Genomic DNA, 21,994 nt, shown 5'->3' on the forward strand with positions numbered 1-21,994 from the left:
TATATATATATATATATATATATAACATATTAACTTAGTTAAACATAGTTAAAACTGTAACAAATATGACACATTCATAGTTTTTTTTTCATATTTCTGTAAATAAATATAATTTAAAAATATCTAAATAGTTTTATAAGATATATAACATATTACCTTAAATAAACATAGTTATTTGAAAAGACATAGGATTAAAAAAAATTTAAATTGATAAAAAAGTTTACTTATTTTGTGTATATATTTTATTAGAAAAGCGTGAAAAAAAAAACATAAAATATAATTGAAAATTGTATCGATTTTGTGCTTCCATACTTCAATTTTGAGACGCGGGTGGCAAGTTCCGGTGTGTTTGAAAGTTAGGGTCTCCTTTTATTCACCATTACTGTTTTTTATTTAACTTCATTGTCTACACTAGTCACGAGATCGTCTTATTGGCGAATATAAACTTAACATGAATACAAATTGTGTCCATATAAATAAGAACGATCATTCATTTTCCTCTGATAGTTGTTTGCCGGTAGTGTAAATGTTGTTTTAACGTTAAGTGAAGTCAAATCTCTAATTGGCACCGAGAACAACAAAAGCAACAACAAAAAAAAAAAAAAAAAAAAAAAGAGAGAGATAAAGAGAAAATGAGACAGAAATTTCACAATCGTCCGTTTGAATCAAGTCTAACCTTATTTTTTCTTATTGTTTTTCTCTGCTTGGGTTTTCCCCATTGCAATCCCTCAGAACTAAGTGTGGCGTTCGAAGAAGGTGAACCGACATCGGACATTCCTATTCGAAAGGGCTCTTGCTACGAAATAGCACCTGGTTTGCACAAGTTAGGGTTAGGCGTGGATATCACACAGCTTGACTTACTACCTTTGAAAGCGACAGATAAGGATGGTTTCAAGTATCCAGTTATTGACTTTAGCTGCCAAGAAGGAAGAACACGGTATCTTGATGGCGTGAGAACAACTTTAACTTATGTCTTTGTTTTTTTTATTTCATTTTTGTCCAATTCTCATTAATCATCAATGGTGCAAATCCATTTAGTATTACGCATGTAAAATTAAGAAAAGCACGCTTGAAACGTGTTAACATTATCTGAACAAGCGCAATCATACATCAGGTCATTTTCGGTCGCCATCTTGTTTTGATTTCGTTTATTCATATAATGTCAACACTTTTCAAACGTGTTTTTCTCAAGTTTACATGCGCAATGTTAAAAAGATTTTACCCCGAATAGATTCCTCATCTAATAACATTTAACAAAAACAATATAAAACATTTTTTAATGTCTATATAGAATTTTTCTTGCATTCTGTTCTGGCCGTGACCGTTAACGTTTGCCGCGTAATAAATATCTGCCTTGGGTGGAAGGTGAATTAATTCACTTATCATTAGTGTTATCAGGGGTTCAATTATTGAATAGAGCATACAATTAGAAATATATGTCACACACACACACATACACACACACACGGATTTGATAATCAAATGAATTATTGTCTTACTAAATATTACAGTGAGATAATATTTTTAAGACAATCCTGCCAAAACGGTAAAGTTCAATATATAAAAATAGAGCCAAGTGTAAATGTAAGAATTAAAATTAAATTCTGTAGATTAAATATACATAAAAATATATTCAAATTGAGAATTTATTGTTTGAAACAAGGAATATATAAATAAAAATTATATTTATTTCCTTAATCCATGGATTTTCAATAATGGCACATATCATCAGAGGAAATAAAATGCTATTAGCAAAATGTTTAGCTATGAATAAACAAATATTTTGCTTTTTAGCAAATAGATTAAAAATGTTATTTAAAAGTTACTTAAATGGTGCTTAAAAGTCATGGAAAAAGGATACCATACAACCTGGGCAGTCCATTATAAGAATAAGTTCAACAGTTTCCGGGATATTACTGCCAGGTCGGACGAGTAGTGATCCAAGGGAAAGATCAGAGGTGATTGAGTAATGCAAATTAGCAAAATTATCAGTTATAAATAAACATATGTTTTCTAGACTGTGTGATATTCTTTAAATAACTTTTTCAATATATGATGATATATTTTGAATATATGATGATATGTTTTCAGTATATGATGATATGTTTTCAATATATGATGATATATTTTCAATATATGATGATATGTTTTCAATATATGATGATATGTTTTCAATATATGGTGATATGTTTTCAATATATGATGATATGTTTTCAATATATGGTGATATGTTTTCAATATATGATGATATGTTTTCAATATATGATGATATGTTTTCAATATATGATGATATGTTTTCAGTATATGATGATATGTTTTCAATATATGATGATATGTTTTCAATATATGATGATATGTTTTCAATATATGATGATATGTTTTCAATATATGATGATATGTTTTCAATATATGATGATATATTTTGAATATATGATGATATGTTTTCAATATATGATGATATGTTTTCAATATATGATGATGTTTTCAATATATGGTGATATGTTTTCAATATATGATGATATGTTTTCAATATATGATGATATGTTTTCAATATATGATTATATGTTTTCAATATATGATGAGTGAAACAGATGTTTATTCATAGATATTCTGGTCTATGTTAATAAACAATTGCCTCAAAATGTGCTGGATCTAAATCCATTGGAATACATATACAGAGAGAAAATCCAAATTGTGAGTTTCCAGATTCTACCACTAGGTGGCCAAGTGGTCAAGACCGCCTGGCATCAGCTCGTCACAGTTAGCAGGTGTGTTTCCAGTCATACGGATCTCATCCCGCGCTTTTGTGTTGTATTGTTTTTATCCTATTGCACATCAAATCCGTTAGCAAGGTCGCTGGAAAACTATCGATCCAGTAGATATCTACCAGCTGATGCAATTCTCTACCTATATAAGTGGCAGGTACGTTCAAAGATGGAGTATTCTTGTCATATCTGCACATGGGAAACCTTATTCTGCCTTGACAGAGTTCAAAATAGACTTTGTAGCCTAGTAGGGGATGCACTTTTCTCTTCCATGCAACCTCTTTCTTACAGAAGAGACGTTGCGAGCCTGTCTCTGTTTCATCGTTATTTTCATGGCAAGTGCTCATCTGAGCTTCGATTTATGGTCTCCACTCGCCAAACATTCATGAGACACACTCGTCTGGCTGAAAACACTATTAATAATTTCGCCCACTCTTTATCCGTGCCTAAACCTAACCATAGATTCCACGAACAAAGCTTTTTTTCTTAGAACTGCACACCTGTAGAACTCTCTTCCATCTAGCTGCTTTCCAGCTGATTACAATATGGCCGTGTTCAAGTCCAACGTAAACAAGTTCTTGATGAGCCGTTCCCTTTAAGTAATCCAGTTTACCAAATTTCCACAACTAACGATTGTCCTTTTGATCACCGTACATTCTTTAACCCTTATCCTAGAGTGGCTTCTGGTCTTTATAAGTGTTGATTCCCTTGTAAAAAAATCTTTTTTGGATAACTTTTCGTTTAAAAGACCTGCAGACCAGTAGAAAGTGAAAGTGTTGCAAGTCCAGCTAAAAACGGTAATGGAATGTGAAGAAAAGTAAAAATTGATAATGTAAAAAAAAAAAAAACTACAAAAAAAACAAAAAACAAATGTACAACAAAAATAAAATACAGAATAAATAAAATTAGTGCAATAAAAAAAAAATAGTTCATTTAAAGTAAACTTTAATTTTAAGTGTAAATCTCTCGCGCTGCCTCATCTCTCCCACAACTCTTGCCACCACCACGCATTTACTTCCGTTAACCGCCACTGTCCATGGTAAGTGCTTATAATAAACTCCCATATTATTTCCTTAATATGATCATATTTATCTTATTACTGTACTTTTATATTTAATTACTATTTGAATGTGTTTTTAATAATCATGAAGACGTGTTTTAGAGTCAAGTAGGGTTAACTTTGATGATTTTGAGAGCCAAGAACGAATTCCTGTAATTGTAATTTATTGTGAATATTTTTTGTAAAAATAAATAGTTAAGATTCTCTTATATATTATTACACTCTGTGATGCGTGTTGTTTACTCTGCCTAAACATCAAGACGAGGTCTGCCACGTTCCCAGCAAGAATCCAACAGAATGAAGTCATCCTCGAGGAATGGAGAATCGCCCAGAGAAAAACCATACCTAATTCCAGGTAAAAAAGACTTCCAAATAACAATACACATAGTGTTATATGTTCTATGAATGACCGACCGTCCGTGTCACAAATTGTTGCCGTTTACCAGGATTTAATTCCTAGAATTAGAATAAAGCTAACCCATCGTGTGATAAATTGGTGCCTAAAGACTCAAGCTGGTTATAGTCAATGTCATCTTGACCCGTTTCCATGAGCCCATCGTTTGTAATCATGTCTAACACCCAAGGAGCAACAAATGATAGCGTCATATTGGTGCCTGAAAACCAGGAAAAACCCCGAGAAAAAAAATATCCACGGACAGAACAACCCCAAACTCAACCAGTATACGAAAACACAGCAGCAGTTATCCACTTACTAAGGATGCAGGATTCGACCGAGGCCACCAAGAGGAAGAAGGCCTGTTAACTGAAAAATGCCTGCAGGCAATGTAGGTAAGATTTGTCAAACTGTTACTGTTGATACGATATGAGGACATTTTTTAAAAGAGGATTAAAACATATTAAAAATAAAAGAAAGGAACCCAATTCGATTAATAATGAAACTGAACTTTATTCAAAATAAAATATAAACATTATCTAGGTAAAATTACGTATTTTAAACCAATATACAACCTAATACTGATAAAACTGAATTATGAATTTAGGGAACAAACAATGAAAGAAACATATTAAACACAAACAATTCTTGGCGTTCATAATTTTTTAGATTAAAATTATCCGAGTGTGCAATTATATAATTATCCAAATGAAGAATTGTTCTTTCTCGTTAGAAAAAAAAATACATGTACGTTTGAATTACCTTCATAAATAAATAGAGACCACACAAAGGAACAGGTCAACCAGAGGTCAAATAGGCCTTTGTCCGATAAGTGCATGTTCATTGGCTGATAGGAAGGGTGCGGTGGATACTATAAAGCTGATTGGCTAACTAAAATCTCAATAGAAGGTGTGTATATAAAAACGACAGACAACCACAAAATTCGCGCATAAGCCTAAAGAGTCCTAGAGTGGATGAAACGCAGAATATTCAGTGTAGCTTAATCGTCATATATATTTTATAACTTACTATATATATATATATATATATATATATATATATATATATATATATATATATATATATACTAAAAGGTTGCCCGGTTGCCAAATATGCATAAATTTCATACAGTAGACATGTGCATACAAGTATTGTTTTTTGTTTCTTAACAGTTCGCTTCTTGTGAGTAAAAATAAAATACTCGAATTGAGATTGAAATAAAATCATAGAGAGTGAGTCAAGACACGATCTTTAAAAAGTGGTTTCAAACCTATTCATTATTAACATAAGGAATCTATCATTTTGAACGATTTCACGCATCTGCATTCGTGAAACAGCTGACAAACAGATAAAAATCTGATGACTCCCAGGTATCAATTGTTTCAATTTTGGCCCAATAGAGCACTTTTTCTCAGATAAAAATCAAAACGTTTTCTATAGGTCTGAATATATTTTATACAAAATTTCAAGTGTGTACATCAATAATTTGTTGAGTATATAGGTTGGGAAATGTCCTCACACACACACTCTCACTTATATATATATATATATTTATATAAAATGGGTTAATAAATTCCAACAAAAGAAAGATGTATATTTAAAGAAGGGAGTAGTCACCAACAATGTGTATTTTTTAACATTATTTTATTATTCTGTGTCTTGGTTTTTCATTGAGAATTATGTTTGTATTATTGTAATAATGTTTTTAAGTCATTGAAATCGTTTACGCACGTTTCAGACGGTCTGATGCGTCCTCGTCAGAAATTAAATAATTTCTGACAAGGACGCATCAGACTGTCTGAAACGTGCGTAAACGATTTCAATGACTTAATTTCTGACGAGGACGCATCAGACCGTCTGAAACGTGCGTAAACGATTTCAATGACTTAAAAACATTATTACAATGATCCAAACATAATTCTCAATGAAAAACCAAGACACGGAATAATAAAATAATGTTAAAAAATACACATTGTTGGTGACTACTCCCTTATTTAAATATATATATATATATATATATATATATATATATATATATATATATATATATATATATATTATTTGTAAGGAAACTTTACTGCAGTTTTATCGTCCATTGATACCTTCGGTTTCATAGAATCATTGAAGAATAAGTCTGAAGAGCTACAGATAAGTATGGTATCTTTGGCTATGTGAAACCTAAGATAGCGATAGTCGATAAAAATGATTTGTATATTTGAAATTATATGTATATATATACACACAAGTTAGAATGTGTGTGTGTTTGAAGACACTTCTCAACCTATATACTTAACTAATTTTTATCTACAAACTTGAAATTTAGTATACAATATATTCAGACATGTGGAAAACTTAATCGGTTTTCATTCGGAAAAAAAAGGCTGCTACAAGGGTAAAAATGGAATAATTGTTACATGAGGTTGATCGGATGCTTATCTGTTTTCAATGTTTTCACGGCTGCGCATGCACAGTCGTGAAACATGACAGCTTCCTTATGTTAAGTATCGATTGGTTAGAAAACAATGTTAAATGATTACGTGAAGCTTGCCTAATGTTTATCGTACTTGACTCATTCTCTTTAAGTTTTGGTTTCGATCTCAGCTCGATCATTTTATTTTTACTTACAAGAAGTGAATTGTTTAGAAAAAAAACATGCAAATGTCTCAGTTTCTTTCCAGTTTTTATTTCATTTTTTTTAAAGGGATTTAATGTTACGTTTATTACCTTGCAACGCCGGGTACATCTAGTATATATATATATATATATATATATATATATATATATATATATATATATATATATATATACTCGAAAGTATCCTGTACCTCTATAAGGCCACCATTCGCCCATGTATGGAGTATTGCTGTCATATTTGGGCTGGTGCATCTGCTACTAGTCTCTCGCTCTTTGACAATGTTCAAAAGAGAGTCACAAACCTGATAGGCCCTGAACTGGCATCTAAGCTTCAGCCTCTGTCTCATCGACGAAATGTTGCATCCCTCTGCCTGTTCTACAAGTATTTTAGTGGTGAATGCTCTGATGAACTGCAAGCACATGTGCCCCCCACGACGTGAGCACCCTCGACAAACCCGACAGGCTGCTAAATCCCACCCCCACACTGTAGAGATCCCTAGATGTAAAAGATCTTTCTACTCCAATAGTTTCTTCCCCAGAACCGCTAGACTTTGGAATTCCATTCCAGATCCCTGCTTCCCCAACAGTACTGACGTGCAGAAGTTCAAGTATAACGTGAACCGACATCTTGCTGCCCAAATCTCTACATAGTACCCCGGTAGTTGTTGCCCCCGACAGTAGCCCCCTACACGAAAGTGGCAATGTGCCTTGTTTGGGGTGAAAATGTAATAAAAAATAAAAAAAAATAATATATATATATATATATATATATATATATATATATATATATATATATATATATATATATATTATCTTTCTTTTTTGTTAATTAAGATAGGATGTGCTGGATCAAGTTATTTCCATCACAAAACAACCCGGGCAGTATTTAGAGATCAGAAGTCAATGTCTTAGAGAAATGTCCTGAAGATGACCAGTGCTAATCTTGGTATTGATAGTTTTTTAGTCGGTACCTCTTATAAGAGAACTAGCCGGACGCCCGGCATTGCCTAGGGTTGCCTAGTCATATATGAAACATGAGAGAATGTGATCAGAATTCCAAAATGAATCGCACTGTTGAATACATTTTATCTTACCATATAATAAATAAAATATAGCTCTTCAAACAATCGATTATAAAACACAACAACCAACCTCTACATGTAAATGTAGGTGACATTTTTTTTTTTTTTTTTGCATAGGCATCACCATTTATCAAGGCCTGGAGGTCACTCGAGGATATGGGTTAAAAAGTGTACAGTAGACAAGTGGACAATATAGTAATCGTCAGTAATGGAAATTCGGTAAATCTGTTTACTTAAGTGGAACGGCTCATCAAAAACTTGTTTATCTTAGACTTGAAGATAACCAGATTGCAGTCAGCTGGAAAGCAGGAAAAAGGAAGACAATTCCATAGGCGTGCAGTTCTAATAAAAAAGCTTTGTTCATGGAATCTCCGTTTAGGTTTAGGCACAATTAAAGAGTGGAGGGAATTATTGATAGTGTTTTCTGCTAGACGCATGTTTCTTGTGAAAGTTTAGCGAGAGAGGACCATAGATTGGAGCTCAGTCGAGCACTTGCCATGAAAATAAGGATAAAGCAGAGAAAAACTCGCAACATCTCTTCTGTGAGAAAGAGTTTGCAGGGAAGAGAAAAGGACATCGCTTACAAGGCTATGAGGTCTATTTTGAACTCTATCAAGGCAGGATGTCCTTTCTAGCAGTGCCTACCCAGATGTGGAAACACTACTCCATCCTTGGACGTACCTGGCTCTCATATAGATAGAGAATTGCATCAGCAGTGAGATATCTACTGGATAGATAGAAGGATCCCACCATTTTCCCAGCAGCCTTAATGTATGTGTTCCATTTCAGATCAGGAGTAAAAATCAAGCCCAGAAGCTTGTCAAAACATGAGGCCTTTCCAAGACGAGAGCCATTCATTTCAATTGATGCCAGATGGGTATCAGAGCGTTGATGATGTAAAGATAAAGGCTTGGTTTTAGATGCATTAAAAGTAACCAGCCACCTCTTTCCCCATTGTACCACGTGCCCAAGATCAGAGGAGAGAGAATCAGAGAGAACTTGATTGTTTACACTCTTAGATGTGCTACCTTAGATGGTAGTGTCATCAGCATAAATGTTTATGAATCATGTAAGGATGTGATTTGGAACATTTATAAGTTTTTCATACGGAGTAGTTTGCAATTCAAACTTGATTCTGTATGTGGACGTAAGTCATCTATAGATACATATCTTTTTTTCTTTTTTTTTTTCAGGTTAGGTATGATATGCCGGATCAAGTAATTTCAATCACAGACAAACCCGGAGGCATTTTGAAATCAGAAGTCTATTTATTTAAGAAATCATCCGATGTCCTGAAGATGATGAGCGCTAATGTTGGCCTCGATAGCATCACAAAAGGTTTTTTTTCAGCCAGTGGCTCTTTTAAAAGACTGGCACAAAAAATCTACAATGAATCGCGCTATATTGAATACATTGTGTCTCACCAGTCGACACGGACCGCTAAACTTATACCAGATTATGAACTGAAACTTGGCAAATATGCTAAAAATTTTGTGGACAGGTAAGTTTCAATCTTCTTCAAAACCCCTCATTCCTGTTTTTGTACAAAATAAGAACTTTTATTTGAAAACTATGGGTATGCATCGTTTACAATGCATGTTCTGTACTTTGGGTTGAGTTACCATAAAAACATTGATTAAAATATGTATTGCGTTTAAGGTGGATATAATGTAAATTGTAAAGTAGAAGGTCAAACAGGTACGTGACAATAGGGGCAAGGATGGAAAGTGCTAACAAAAAGGGTTAACAATTATGTGACAATAGCGGCTATAGTGAGATGGGCTAAAGGACAGGGTAAACAATTAGCGGTTATGGTTAAAAAAAGGGGCAACACAGAAGTTTAACAATTATGTGGCAATAGCAGCTATTGTGAAAAGGGCTAAATGGAAAAGTATGTCGTTACACGAGGGAGAAAGAGCAGCAGAATATATATATATATATATATATATATATATATATATATAGTATATATATATATAAATCATAATCGGGTTGACACACCGGTTCTCTTCAGGTCATCAAAGTTAAACAACATTGAGTCTGGTTAGTATCAGATGGGTGACCATTTGGGAATTCTAGGTACTGTATGTGCTCTTCGCTGATCTCAACATTTTTTTCCAGTTGTCCTGTACATACAATTCACTTGCCACTGGTATTTAACAATGTTTGGAGATTGCATACCCCCTGTCATAAAAATTTCACCTGCAGGCACCCTTACATGGCTGTCCATAGTCTGTCAGAGACTGAAGGAGCCTACTATATATATATATATATATATATATATATATATATATTGGTTTTCACATGACGGTATGATCCTTAACAAATTCATCTATGCAATTCCGGACACCACCGCCAAACCGAAATGCCACACCATGAACAATATCGTTGAATCAATACGCATGTTCCCAAGCAGCATCAACCAATCTCGTCGAATTGACTGCCACAATACGAAATGCAATAATGCAAGACACATGATCAAAGCAGTGTATTTCAACTTGTTTTTTTATAGCTGTTGGGCAAAACTAACTTGTCACTTTGCGGTAACATAGGTGTACTTCATTTGAAATTGAAAGGTCCCAGGTTCCCTTTTCACCGCAGGTAAGCCCAACTCTATGCTTGTGTGCTTCTCTGCATGCTTGGCACTGCTCCCTGATCTCGAGATCACACAAATGACAATGCTGGGCATTGTTTCCTCCTGGTGCTTCGCCTTTAGGGTAAAAGCTAAGGAGCTTCCTCCATAGTGCCTGCATCTACCGCATCATTAAACTCTCCCTGCTCTGGAGATCATTGTGTGCGTCATCTTCTGAGGAGCTTTCTTCATCTGCTTGTTCATACAGCAGTGGGGCTTTATCATCTGACGAGTTGAATTCGTCACTGATTACGCGATTATGTATGCATGCTGGGCACACATCCTTTATGTTACATGGTGTTCCATCAACTGAGATCGAGTGTTGGCTATTTATTTTTGTTCCTGTGTCGAACTGTGGATTCTTCACCCAAACTGCATCTCCTTCCTTGTATGGATTAACAACTGTAGTATTGGGCACCATCACTTTATCGATACCCTTTTTTTCCTTTTTTTTTTCATTTCGTGTAGGGGGCTACTATCAGGAACATAAGCTACTGAGGTACTATGTAGGGAGTTGGACAGCAAGATGTCGGTTCATGTTACACTTGAACTTCTGCATGCCAGTACAGTTGGGAAAGCAGGGACCTGGAAGGGAATTCCAAAGTCTAGCGGTTCTGGGGAAGAAACTACTGGAGTAGAAAGCTCTCTCACATCTATGGATCTCAACTGTGAAGGGGGTAGGATTTAGCTGCTTGTTGGATTTGACAGGGGTATTTACGTTGAGGGGGCACAAGTGCTTGCAGTTCGTCAGAGCATTCACCATTAAAATACTTGTAGAATAAACAGAGGAATGCAACATTTCGTCGGTGGGACAGAGGCTGAAGCTTAGATGACTGTTCAGGACCTATCAGATTGGCGACTCTCTTTTGAACCCTGTCTAGAAGTGAGAGACTAGTAGCAGATGCACCAGCCCAAATGTGACAACAATACTCCATACATGGCCGAATGGTGACCTTATAGAAGTACAGGATACTTTCGGACGTTAGTAGCTTTCTAGCATGGTAGAGAGAGAGCCTACCTTTTTTGCAGTAGTCCTGGTAATGCTCTCAATGTAATTATTCCAACTCATGTTTCCTATGAACGTTAGGCCGAGGAGTTTAAAAGAAGTACTCTCAGATCTTTGACCATTGCTATTTGTGGTAGAGAAGTTTCTTGTAATTATTGAAGGAAACAAGTTTAGTCTTGGCAGCATTGAATGTGACCATCTATTTTTGTCCCCATTCCACTACAGATTGGAGGTCATCCTCTAGTGTTTCTGCCATTTCCTTAGATATGTGTTCATTTTACTTTCCTGTCATGCCTATTATAGAGCGTGGTGTCATCAGCATATATACCCATCTCAGAGACAATTTTAGTCAGGGAGGACATTTATGAATATTAGGAATAAGAAAGGTCCAAGGATAGACCCCTAAGGCACTCCTGCATTTATATCATATTTAGATGTATGACCGTCGAGGAAAACCTGGATTTTTCTCTTATCTAAGAAGGATTTAATTAGGTTAAGTATTCGTCCAGTGATACTATATGATCTGGTTTTCCTGAGAAGACCTTCATGCCATATCCTGTCAAAAGCCTTAAATATATCTAGAGCTACCGCTCTACCTTCCTTTGCTTTGTCCAGTGAATGGTATATACATTCAGAGATTACAGTTAGGATATCTGCTGTGGAACGGGTTTGCCGAAATCCATATTGTTGGTCGATCAGAAGTTTAGCATCTGTAAGACGATGGACTAGAGCTTGGTTTATTATTAACTCAAATATTTTGGCAAAAAGTGGGAGGAGACTAATGGGGTGATAATTTACTGGGTCAGTTCTTTCGGCAGAATTCTTGAAAACTGGTACCACAGAAGCAGTTTTCCAGCAGGCAGGAAAGCAAGATTCATTAAGGCATTTGTTGTAAAGTTTGGAGAGAACTGGAGCTACTTCAGCTGAGCATTTTTTAATAGCACAGCCGGGATGAGATCAAGTCCACATGCTTTTGAAGTGCCGAGGATTTTTATGATAGCATGCACCTGAGAAGGGGTGATATTCAGATCATCTAGCGTGACATTTTTCCACAAAGGAAAGTCAGGGAGGAGGTGGTTAGCAGGGTCCAGTGTGGAGTTTGAGGCAAACTGACTGGCAAGCATGTTAGCCTTCTTGATTGGGGAGCAAACAATCTCATGATTGTTGGATAGTGGGGGAATTGTTGATTGCCCATTATTCACTACACTGTTGTAGATTTTCCAGAAATCATGGGTTCCTAATTTTTGTGCTTCAATGCGTTTTTTGGTAGTTTCAGTAAATTCTCTCTTAGCTGCAGCTATTTCTTTCTTACATTTACTCTTAGCTTCTATATACTCCTGTCTGTTTGAATTAGACTTATGCTGGTTAAATCTGTGGTACACATGCTGCCTTTGTGCAATGGCAGTTTCACAAGTAGAAGTAAACCATTGGGGAAAGTGGAGCATACTATAAAATTTCTGCATGGGAACATGTGCTTCATTTACCGTTTTGAACCATTCACTTGTCTCATTTGCACACTGTTCAGCAGGAAGAGAAAAGATACTTCCCCATGGGGCATCCCAATCACCCTTGACACGAATCTTATAATTGTATAGCATATTCGCAGGTGCCATCATGACCATCTTGTCATTAGGTTTGACGTTTTATGAGTACACTGCTTCTTAGATCGTACAATGTGCTTTATTGTGCGATGAGACCTCTCAATTATTTCATTTCCAGAGTGTACATGGGCGCACCAAAATTGAATGTGCACGCCTCACATCTGTGTAAAGTCAGCAAATGTCTCACTGCAAAATGCTGTCTCATTATATGTGAGCGATTTGGTCGGTGCCCACCTTTCACAAAATATACTTTGCAACTGCTTAATGATGCTAGCAGAATCCTGTCGGTGCAACTGCCTTCAAATGGCAAAATGGCTAGGGCCACAGTCTATCAACGTCAAGTACAGCTGATTGCCGAAATGGCTTATATCCATACCAACCCTGCTCCAGGTTTCTGAGACATCAAGCCTACCTGGCTTCCAATGCACCGGGGCTGGATCTATGGATTTGCATTCATTACAATTTCCAACCACCGACTGCGCTTCAGTTTAAGTTATTAGTGAATTTGCTAAATTAACAAAGTACCATGTCCTTTTCATACCGGAATGTCCACTAGACCGATGAATTGTCTGTATCTGAGACACATGTTCATGATCAGTGGCCACAGCACACACAAGTTCTCCGGGTTCTCTCACTTTACGGATCTCATTTAACCACCACTGTGGTACTTGAATAAGTTGGTCAGCTTTGTTATCGTGAGACTTAACGAGCATACATCGATTGTTAGTGCATATTCCGAGGCCAAATCTCGGAGAAGTGACACCTAATTAACATTTTCGAGGTTGCTTTGGTGTGCACACTTGTCTGTCCAAACTAAGCGTCAGTTATCCACCGATATACACAGGCAGAATCCTCTGTTAATGTATGGTTTTGGCTTTCCACTGTAATTCAAGGTTGATGCCTCGCAGCACAGCATCAAGCTCAGCTAAATTTATGTGTTTGTCTTCATGCACTGCTCGGAGCCAGCTTCCGTCCTCTACCACAGAACTATTCCTTTCCACAACCACGCCTGTAGCAATGGAATTAACGTCCACCCACACTGTAACATTTTCTCCACAGACACACCAGGCATCTTTCACTAGATCATCCTGGGCTGCTCTCAAACAAATATCATCGATCATCCATGCTAGAATAGGGTCTCGCACTTCATCATCCCATCCATTTATATTTGCTCTTTGTTTTACAAACGCTGTGGGGACATGTAACCAGCCACACACCGGGAAATGACAAATCAGTTTCCTGCACACAGAAAATACAATTCGGCAAGTAAGTTTACCGGGCACTGCTGGAAGGTCGCTTCCACGCCACCATAACAAATTTCCATGCTCCTCGTAGACATGTAATTCCAATATGCATGAGCCCAGTCTCAGCTGTTGTGGGGTCTTGCTTTCTAGACCAAACTTCAAATGTTCCTTGACACGAGTCACAGACACATACTTTCATTTACAAAAATGTTGTCAATATATGAAGACATAGCTGCGTGTATAGTCTTATCCTGGCTGAGGGCGATATTAACAATGACCTGCATTATTAAAGATGCAAGGCAAGTAAGACAATATCTCTACTGTTTCGCACGGCCACAGAGATTTGTCAACATGTACTTGCTAATAGGCTCGGGATAAATCGAACACTGCAACGTTTGGTCCCTGTTGTTGCCATTCCCTCAATTTTTGTAAGCAAACATCTGCGTTGGCCGTATGAACGTCCACATACTTATTTAGCTCCCAATAATCCATAATAGGCCGCACTTTCTGTTTGTTCTCCTGCACAATAGCCATGAGGTGAATTAAACCTTTTGGGGGTCCAAGTTCGTCCTCAGGATATGGCAGCAGCGAACCATTATCACTCCACATCTGCAGTTCGTAATTATATTCCTCACAAATTGGTGTTGGGACTGGATACTCTGCAAGTCTATTTCTCAATGTAAGTGGAGGTTGGTCGCCAGCCCATTTCCACGATGTGGTCCACTTCCGAGTGTTCTGTTCATACTCTGCAGAGAAGTCAGGCTCAGTGATGGGAATAGCAGCAAAATTGGTCTTGCTGAAATGTGGAAAGGTCAACTCACCTTCACTAGACACAGCTACTCCTCCCAGTTGCTTGATTGTGTCCAGCCCAAGCAGTAAATCAAATCCCAGTAAGTATCCATCCACAACTAAGACGTCTATGCTAATGGTCCACGCTGCACCAAGGTTCACTTGCACCATTCCTATTCCACAGCAACTAAGTGTGCTTTCATCTGCTGTGAGCACCGGGGCACTTTCCTCGTCCATTCTTTGCAACACGACTTGTGGACCAGTGACTGTGTGCATCCAGTATCCACTAGAGCTGTACACGGTAGTTCATCGATGTGAACAGTGATAAACAGCAATGCGCCATTTACACCAGTTTGGGGGATGAGATTGGCGCTGAATTCTCGTCCCCTTGCTCGTTTCCCAGACAAAATCTAGCAATGTGGTCTCGCCACTTACATCTGTAACACGTGATAGTTTGTTGAGGTTTGACACTAACATCTCTTCCCATCGCACTATCCAGTAGATAATCGCAAAAACATTATGTTGCAAAAGCAGCTATGGTTAGTTGGGCTACACAGCAGGATTAACAATTATATAGCAATAGATGCTATTGAGAAAAAGGGCTAAATAAAAAGTTATCAATTATGTGGCAATAGCCGCTATGGTGAGATTAGCTAAACAGCAAGATTAACAATTATGTGGTAATTGTTGTTGAAAGTTAGCAGGAGGAAAGGAGAAAAAGAAAGGGAAAAACAGATCAAACAAACAGAGGTCGTACCGCGTGTGTGTCTGATGAGGTTGGGCGAAAGAGAGAGAAATCAAGATGGCGCCCATAGTTTTAAAAGGTGTGTTCTCGTGGAAGTCACGCAAAATCAAGCAAAATCACGTGGGAGACATGAATAAAAGGAGTTGACAGGTTAGGTCGGGGGAAAAAAGGCAGACAGACAAAGGTTGGTGACAGTGGTGATCTTGCAAAGACGAATTCTTTTTTTTATTTCTTTAATTTTGTTATCCTAAACCAGGAACACTTCAGTAATAAATGCTATTGTAAAAAGGGCTAAACAGCAGTGTTAAAATTCTGTTGCTGTAGTGGCTACAATTAGATGAGCTAAATAGCAGTGTTAACACTTATGTGGCAATAGCAGCTATTGTGAAAAGGGCTAAACAGAAGAGTAAACAATTATGTAGCAACAGCTGCTATGGTGATATGGGTTAACAGTTATGCAGCAATAGCGTTTATTTTGAAAAGGGCTAAACAGAAGAGTTAACAATTTTGTGGCAATAGCGGCTATTGTGAGACGGGCTAAACAGAATGGTTAACAATTATGTGGCAATAACGGCTATGTTGAGATGGGCTAAACAGCATGGTTAACAATTATGTGGCAATTGTAACTATTGCAAAACGAGCTAAACAGAAAAATTAACAATAGTGTGGCAATAGCTGCTATGGTTAGTAGGGCTAAACAGCAGGGTTAACAAGTATGTGGCAACAACGCTTATGGTGAGATAGGCAAACAGCAGGGTTACAATTATGCGGTAATGTTGGGCGTGGTAATTTGAGCTAAAAGGCAGGGTTAACAATTGTGTGGCAATAGTAGCTATTGTGAAAAGAGCTTCACAGAAGAGATTAAAATTATATGGCAATAGTGACTATAACGAAGTGGGCTAAACAGAAGAGTTTACAAATATGTGGCAATAGTGGCTATGGTGCAAAGTTTAAACAGAAGGGTTAACACCTTTTTTACAAGAGCGGTTGTTTTGAGATTGTAACCATCTTTATAAAATCTTGGAGACATGAAAATCTCACATTAAAAAAGTTGAGAATTTTAAAAATTTATAATTTAAAAAAAAAAGTGTTGAATATATAATTTTTCATTGATCTCTCAAGTTTGAAATATCACTTTTCGTTAGTCTGTCACGCTTAATTTTGAAGATATCATGTTCGTCGGTCAATCACACTTAAGTTGGAAATATAATTTTTCATTAGTCTGTCACGTTGTAGTAACAATTTTCGTTTGTCTGTAACACTTTTGTATGAAATAAATTTTACATTATAAAACTCATATGTTGAATGGACGCATGTTAAGAATCGCTCTTTTCTCATTTCATAATAATTTTTCTGTTTTGTATTTTTTAACTGCAGATTAGACCTGAAGTCATTCGAAAGTGACCCCGAGAAACACTTTCGATTCATCGAGTACTTTGGAACGCACTATTTCTCCGAACTTAATTTTGGCGGTACCTTACAGTATTATCTTGAAACGAATGAGTCTTATTACCAAGGGAAAATAAACAGAGAGGTGAGAACGGAAGCCACGGCCATTTTCTATAAGTTCCTGAAAGAGAGCGGAAATTACCAAGGCACGGTAAAAAGAATAGACAAAGAGTTCACAGTGAACACCAATGAGTTTGTCAGGTAAATGTTAATATTCTTTGTGTATCTTGGTATAAAAATCAATAACTAATATACATACGATTCTAAGTTTATTGTTATGCAGACTTGTGTTGTCTAGAAAAGTATTTTTGTGTAAAATATATGGCCGAAAATAAAACTTGGATGTCATATTTTCACCATTCTTTTATTGTACAATACATATATTTTGATCCATCTTTTACTGTACAATACATATATTTAGATTCATTTTTTATTGTACAATCCATATATTTTGATCCATCTTTTATTGTACAGTACATATATTTTGATCCATCTTTTATTGTACAATACATATATTTTGATCAATCTTTTAATGTATATTACATATATTTTGATACATCTTTTATTGTACATTACATATATTTTGATCCATCTTTTCCTGTACAATACTTATATTTTGATCCATCTTTTACTGTACAATACATATATTTTGATCCATCTTTTATTGTACAATACATATATTTTGATCAATCTTTTATTGTACAATACAAATATTTGTATCCATCTTTTACTGTACAATACATATATTTTGATCCATCTTTTATTGTACAATACATATATTTTGATCCATCTTTTATTGTACAATACATATATTTTGATCCATCTTTTAATGTACATTACATATATTTAGATACATCTTTTATTGTACATTACATATATTTTGATCCATCTTTTCCTGTACAATACATATATTTTGATCCATCTTTTACTGTACAATACATATATTTTGATCCATCTTTTATTGTACATTACATATATTTTGATCCATCTTTTACTGTACAATACATATATTTTGATCCATCTTTTAATGTACATTACATATATTTAGATACATCTTTTATTGTACATTACATATATATTGATTCATCTTTTATTGTACAATACATATATTTTGATCCATCTTTTATTGTACAATACATATATTTTGATCCATCTTTTATTGTACAATACATATATTTTGATCCATCTTTTATTGTACAATACATATATTTTGATCCATCTTTTATTGTACAATACATATATTTTGATCCATCTTTTATTGTACATTACATATATATTGATTCATCTTTTATTGTACAATACATATATTTTGATCCATCTTTTATTGTACAATACATATATTTTGATCCATCTTTTAATGTACATTACATATATTTAGATACATCTTTTATTGTACATTACATATATATTGATTCATCTTTTATTGTACAATACATATATTTTGATCCATCTTTTATTGTACAATACATATATTTTGATCCATCTTTTATTGTACAATACATATATTTTGATCCATCTTTTATTGTACAATACATATATTTTGATCCATCTTTTATTGTACATTACATATATTTTGATCCATCTTTTATTGTACAATACATATATTTTGATCCATCTTTTATTGTACAATACATATATTTTGATCCATCTTTTATTGTACAATACATATATTTTGATCCATCTTTTATTGTACATTACATATATTTTGATCCATCTTTTATTGTACAATACATATATTTTGATCCATCTTTTATTGTACAATACATATATTTTGATCCATCTTTTATTGTACATTACATATATTTTGATCCATCTTTTATTGTACAATACATATATTTTGATCCATCTTTTATTGTACAATACATATATTTTGATCCATCTTTTATTGTACAATACATATATATTGATTCATCTTTTATTGTACAATACATATATTTTGATCCATCTTTTATTGTACAATACATATATTTTGATCCATCTTTTATTGTACAATACATATATTTTGATCCATCTTTTATTGTACAATACATATATTTTGATCCATCTTTTATTGTACATTACATATATTTTGATCCATCTTTTATTGTACATTACATATATTTTGATCCATCTTTTCCTCTACAATACTTATATTTTGATCCATCTTTTATTGTACAATACATCTCATATTTTGAGCATTCTTTTATTGTACAATACATCTCATATTTTGATCCATCTTTTATTGTACAATACATATATTTTGATACATCTTTTATTGTACATTACATATATTTTGATCCATCTTTTCCTCTACAATACTTATATTTTGATCCATCTTTTACTGTACAATACATATATTTTGATCCATCTTTTATTGTACAATACATATATTTTGATCCATCATTTACTGTACAATACATATATTTTGATCCATCTTTTATTGTACAATACATATATTTTGATCCATCTTTTATTGTACAATACATATATTTTGATCCATCTTTTAATGTACAATACATCTCATATTTTGATCATTCTTTTATTGTACAATACATATATTTTGATACATCTTTTATTGTACAATACATATATTTTGATCCATCATCTATTGTACAATTCATATATTTTGATCCATCTTTTATTGTACAATACATATATTTTGATCCATCTTTTATTGTACAATACATATATTTTGATCCATCTTTTATTGTACAATACATATATATTGATTCATCTTTTATTGTACAATACATATATTTTGATCCATCTTTTATTGTACAATACATATATTTTGATCCATCTTTTATTGTACAATACATATATTTTGATCCATCTTTTATTGTACAATACATATATTTTGATCCATCTTTTATTGTACATTACATATATTTTGATCCATCTTTTATTGTACATTACATATATTTTGATCCATCTTTTCCTCTACAATACTTATATTTTGATCCATCTTTTATTGTACAATACATCTCATATTTTGAGCATTCTTTTATTGTACAATACATCTCATATTTTGATCCATCTTTTATTGTACAATACATATATTTTGATACATCTTTTATTGTACATTACATATATTTTGATCCATCTTTTCCTCTACAATACTTATATTTTGATCCATCTTTTACTGTACAATACATATATTTTGATCCATCTTTTATTGTACAATACATATATTTTGATCAATCTTTTATTGTACAATACAAATATTTGTATCCATCTTTTACTGTACAATACATATATTTTGATCCATCTTTTATTGTACAATACATATATTTTGATCCATCTTTTATTGTACAATACATATATTTTGATCCATCTTTTAATGTACATTACATATATTTAGATACATCTTTTATTGTACATTACATATATTTTGATCCATCTTTTCCTGTACAATACATATATTTTGATCCATCTTTTACTGTACAATACATATATTTTGATCCATCTTTTATTGTACATTACATATATTTTGATCCATCTTTTACTGTACAATACATATATTTTGATCCATCTTTTAATGTACATTACATATATTTAGATACATCTTTTATTGTACATTACATATATATTACTTCATCTTTTATTGTACAATACATATATTTTGATCCATCTTTTATTGTACAATACATATATTTTGATCCATCTTTTATTGTACAATACATATATTTTGATCCATCTTTTATTGTACAATACATATATTTTGATCCATCTTTTATTGTACAATACATATATTTTGATCCATCTTTTATTGTACATTACATATATATTGATTCATCTTTTATTGTACAATACATATATTTTGATCCATCTTTTATTGTACAATACATATATTTTGATCCATCTTTTAATGTACATTACATATATTTAGATACATCTTTTATTGTACATTACATATATATTGATTCATCTTTTATTGTACAATACATATATTTTGATCCATCTTTTATTGTACAATACATATATTTTGATCCATCTTTTATTGTACAATACATATATTTTGATCCATCTTTTATTGTACAATACATATATTTTGATCCATCTTTTATTGTACATTACATATATTTTGATCCATCTTTTATTGTACAATACATATATTTTGATCCATCTTTTATTGTACAATACATATATTTTGATCCATCTTTTATTGTACAATACATATATTTTGATCCATCTTTTATTGTACATTACATATATTTTGATCCATCTTTTATTGTACAATACATATATTTTGATCCATCTTTTATTGTACAATACATATATTTTGATCCATCTTTTATTGTACATTACATATATTTTGATCCATCTTTTATTGTACAATACATATATTTTGATCCATCTTTTATTGTACAATACATATATTTTGATCCATCTTTTATTGTACAATACATATATATTGATTCATCTTTTATTGTACAATACATATATTTTGATCCATCTTTTATTGTACAATACATATATTTTGATCCATCTTTTATTGTACAATACATATATTTTGATCCATCTTTTATTGTACAATACATATATTTTGATCCATCTTTTATTGTACATTACATATATTTTGATCCATCTTTTATTGTACATTACATATATTTT

General features: G+C 33.6%; 1 protein-coding gene across 1 annotated transcript in view; it reads left to right on the plus strand.

The window, feature by feature from the left end:
* Window positions 1-413: 413 nt before the first annotated feature.
* LOC145248232 (perivitellin-2 67 kDa subunit-like) overlaps window positions 414-21,994 on the plus strand; it is a 31,880-nt gene continuing 10,299 nt past the window's right edge. Inside the window, exons 1-3 of the mRNA XM_080110113.1 lie at window positions 414-950; window positions 9,129-9,436; window positions 17,330-17,602. Coding sequence (XP_079966239.1) covers window positions 633-950; window positions 9,129-9,436; window positions 17,330-17,602 — 899 coding nt within the window. The 5' untranslated portion in view covers window positions 414-632. The remainder of the gene's footprint in view (window positions 951-9,128; window positions 9,437-17,329; window positions 17,603-21,994) is intronic.

Source organism: Euprymna scolopes, chromosome 26 (genome assembly GCF_053919585.1).
Source record: "Euprymna scolopes isolate OS-2025 chromosome 26, ASM5391958v1, whole genome shotgun sequence".
In the NCBI taxonomy this organism is placed as follows: Eukaryota; Metazoa; Mollusca; class Cephalopoda; order Sepiida; family Sepiolidae; genus Euprymna; species Euprymna scolopes.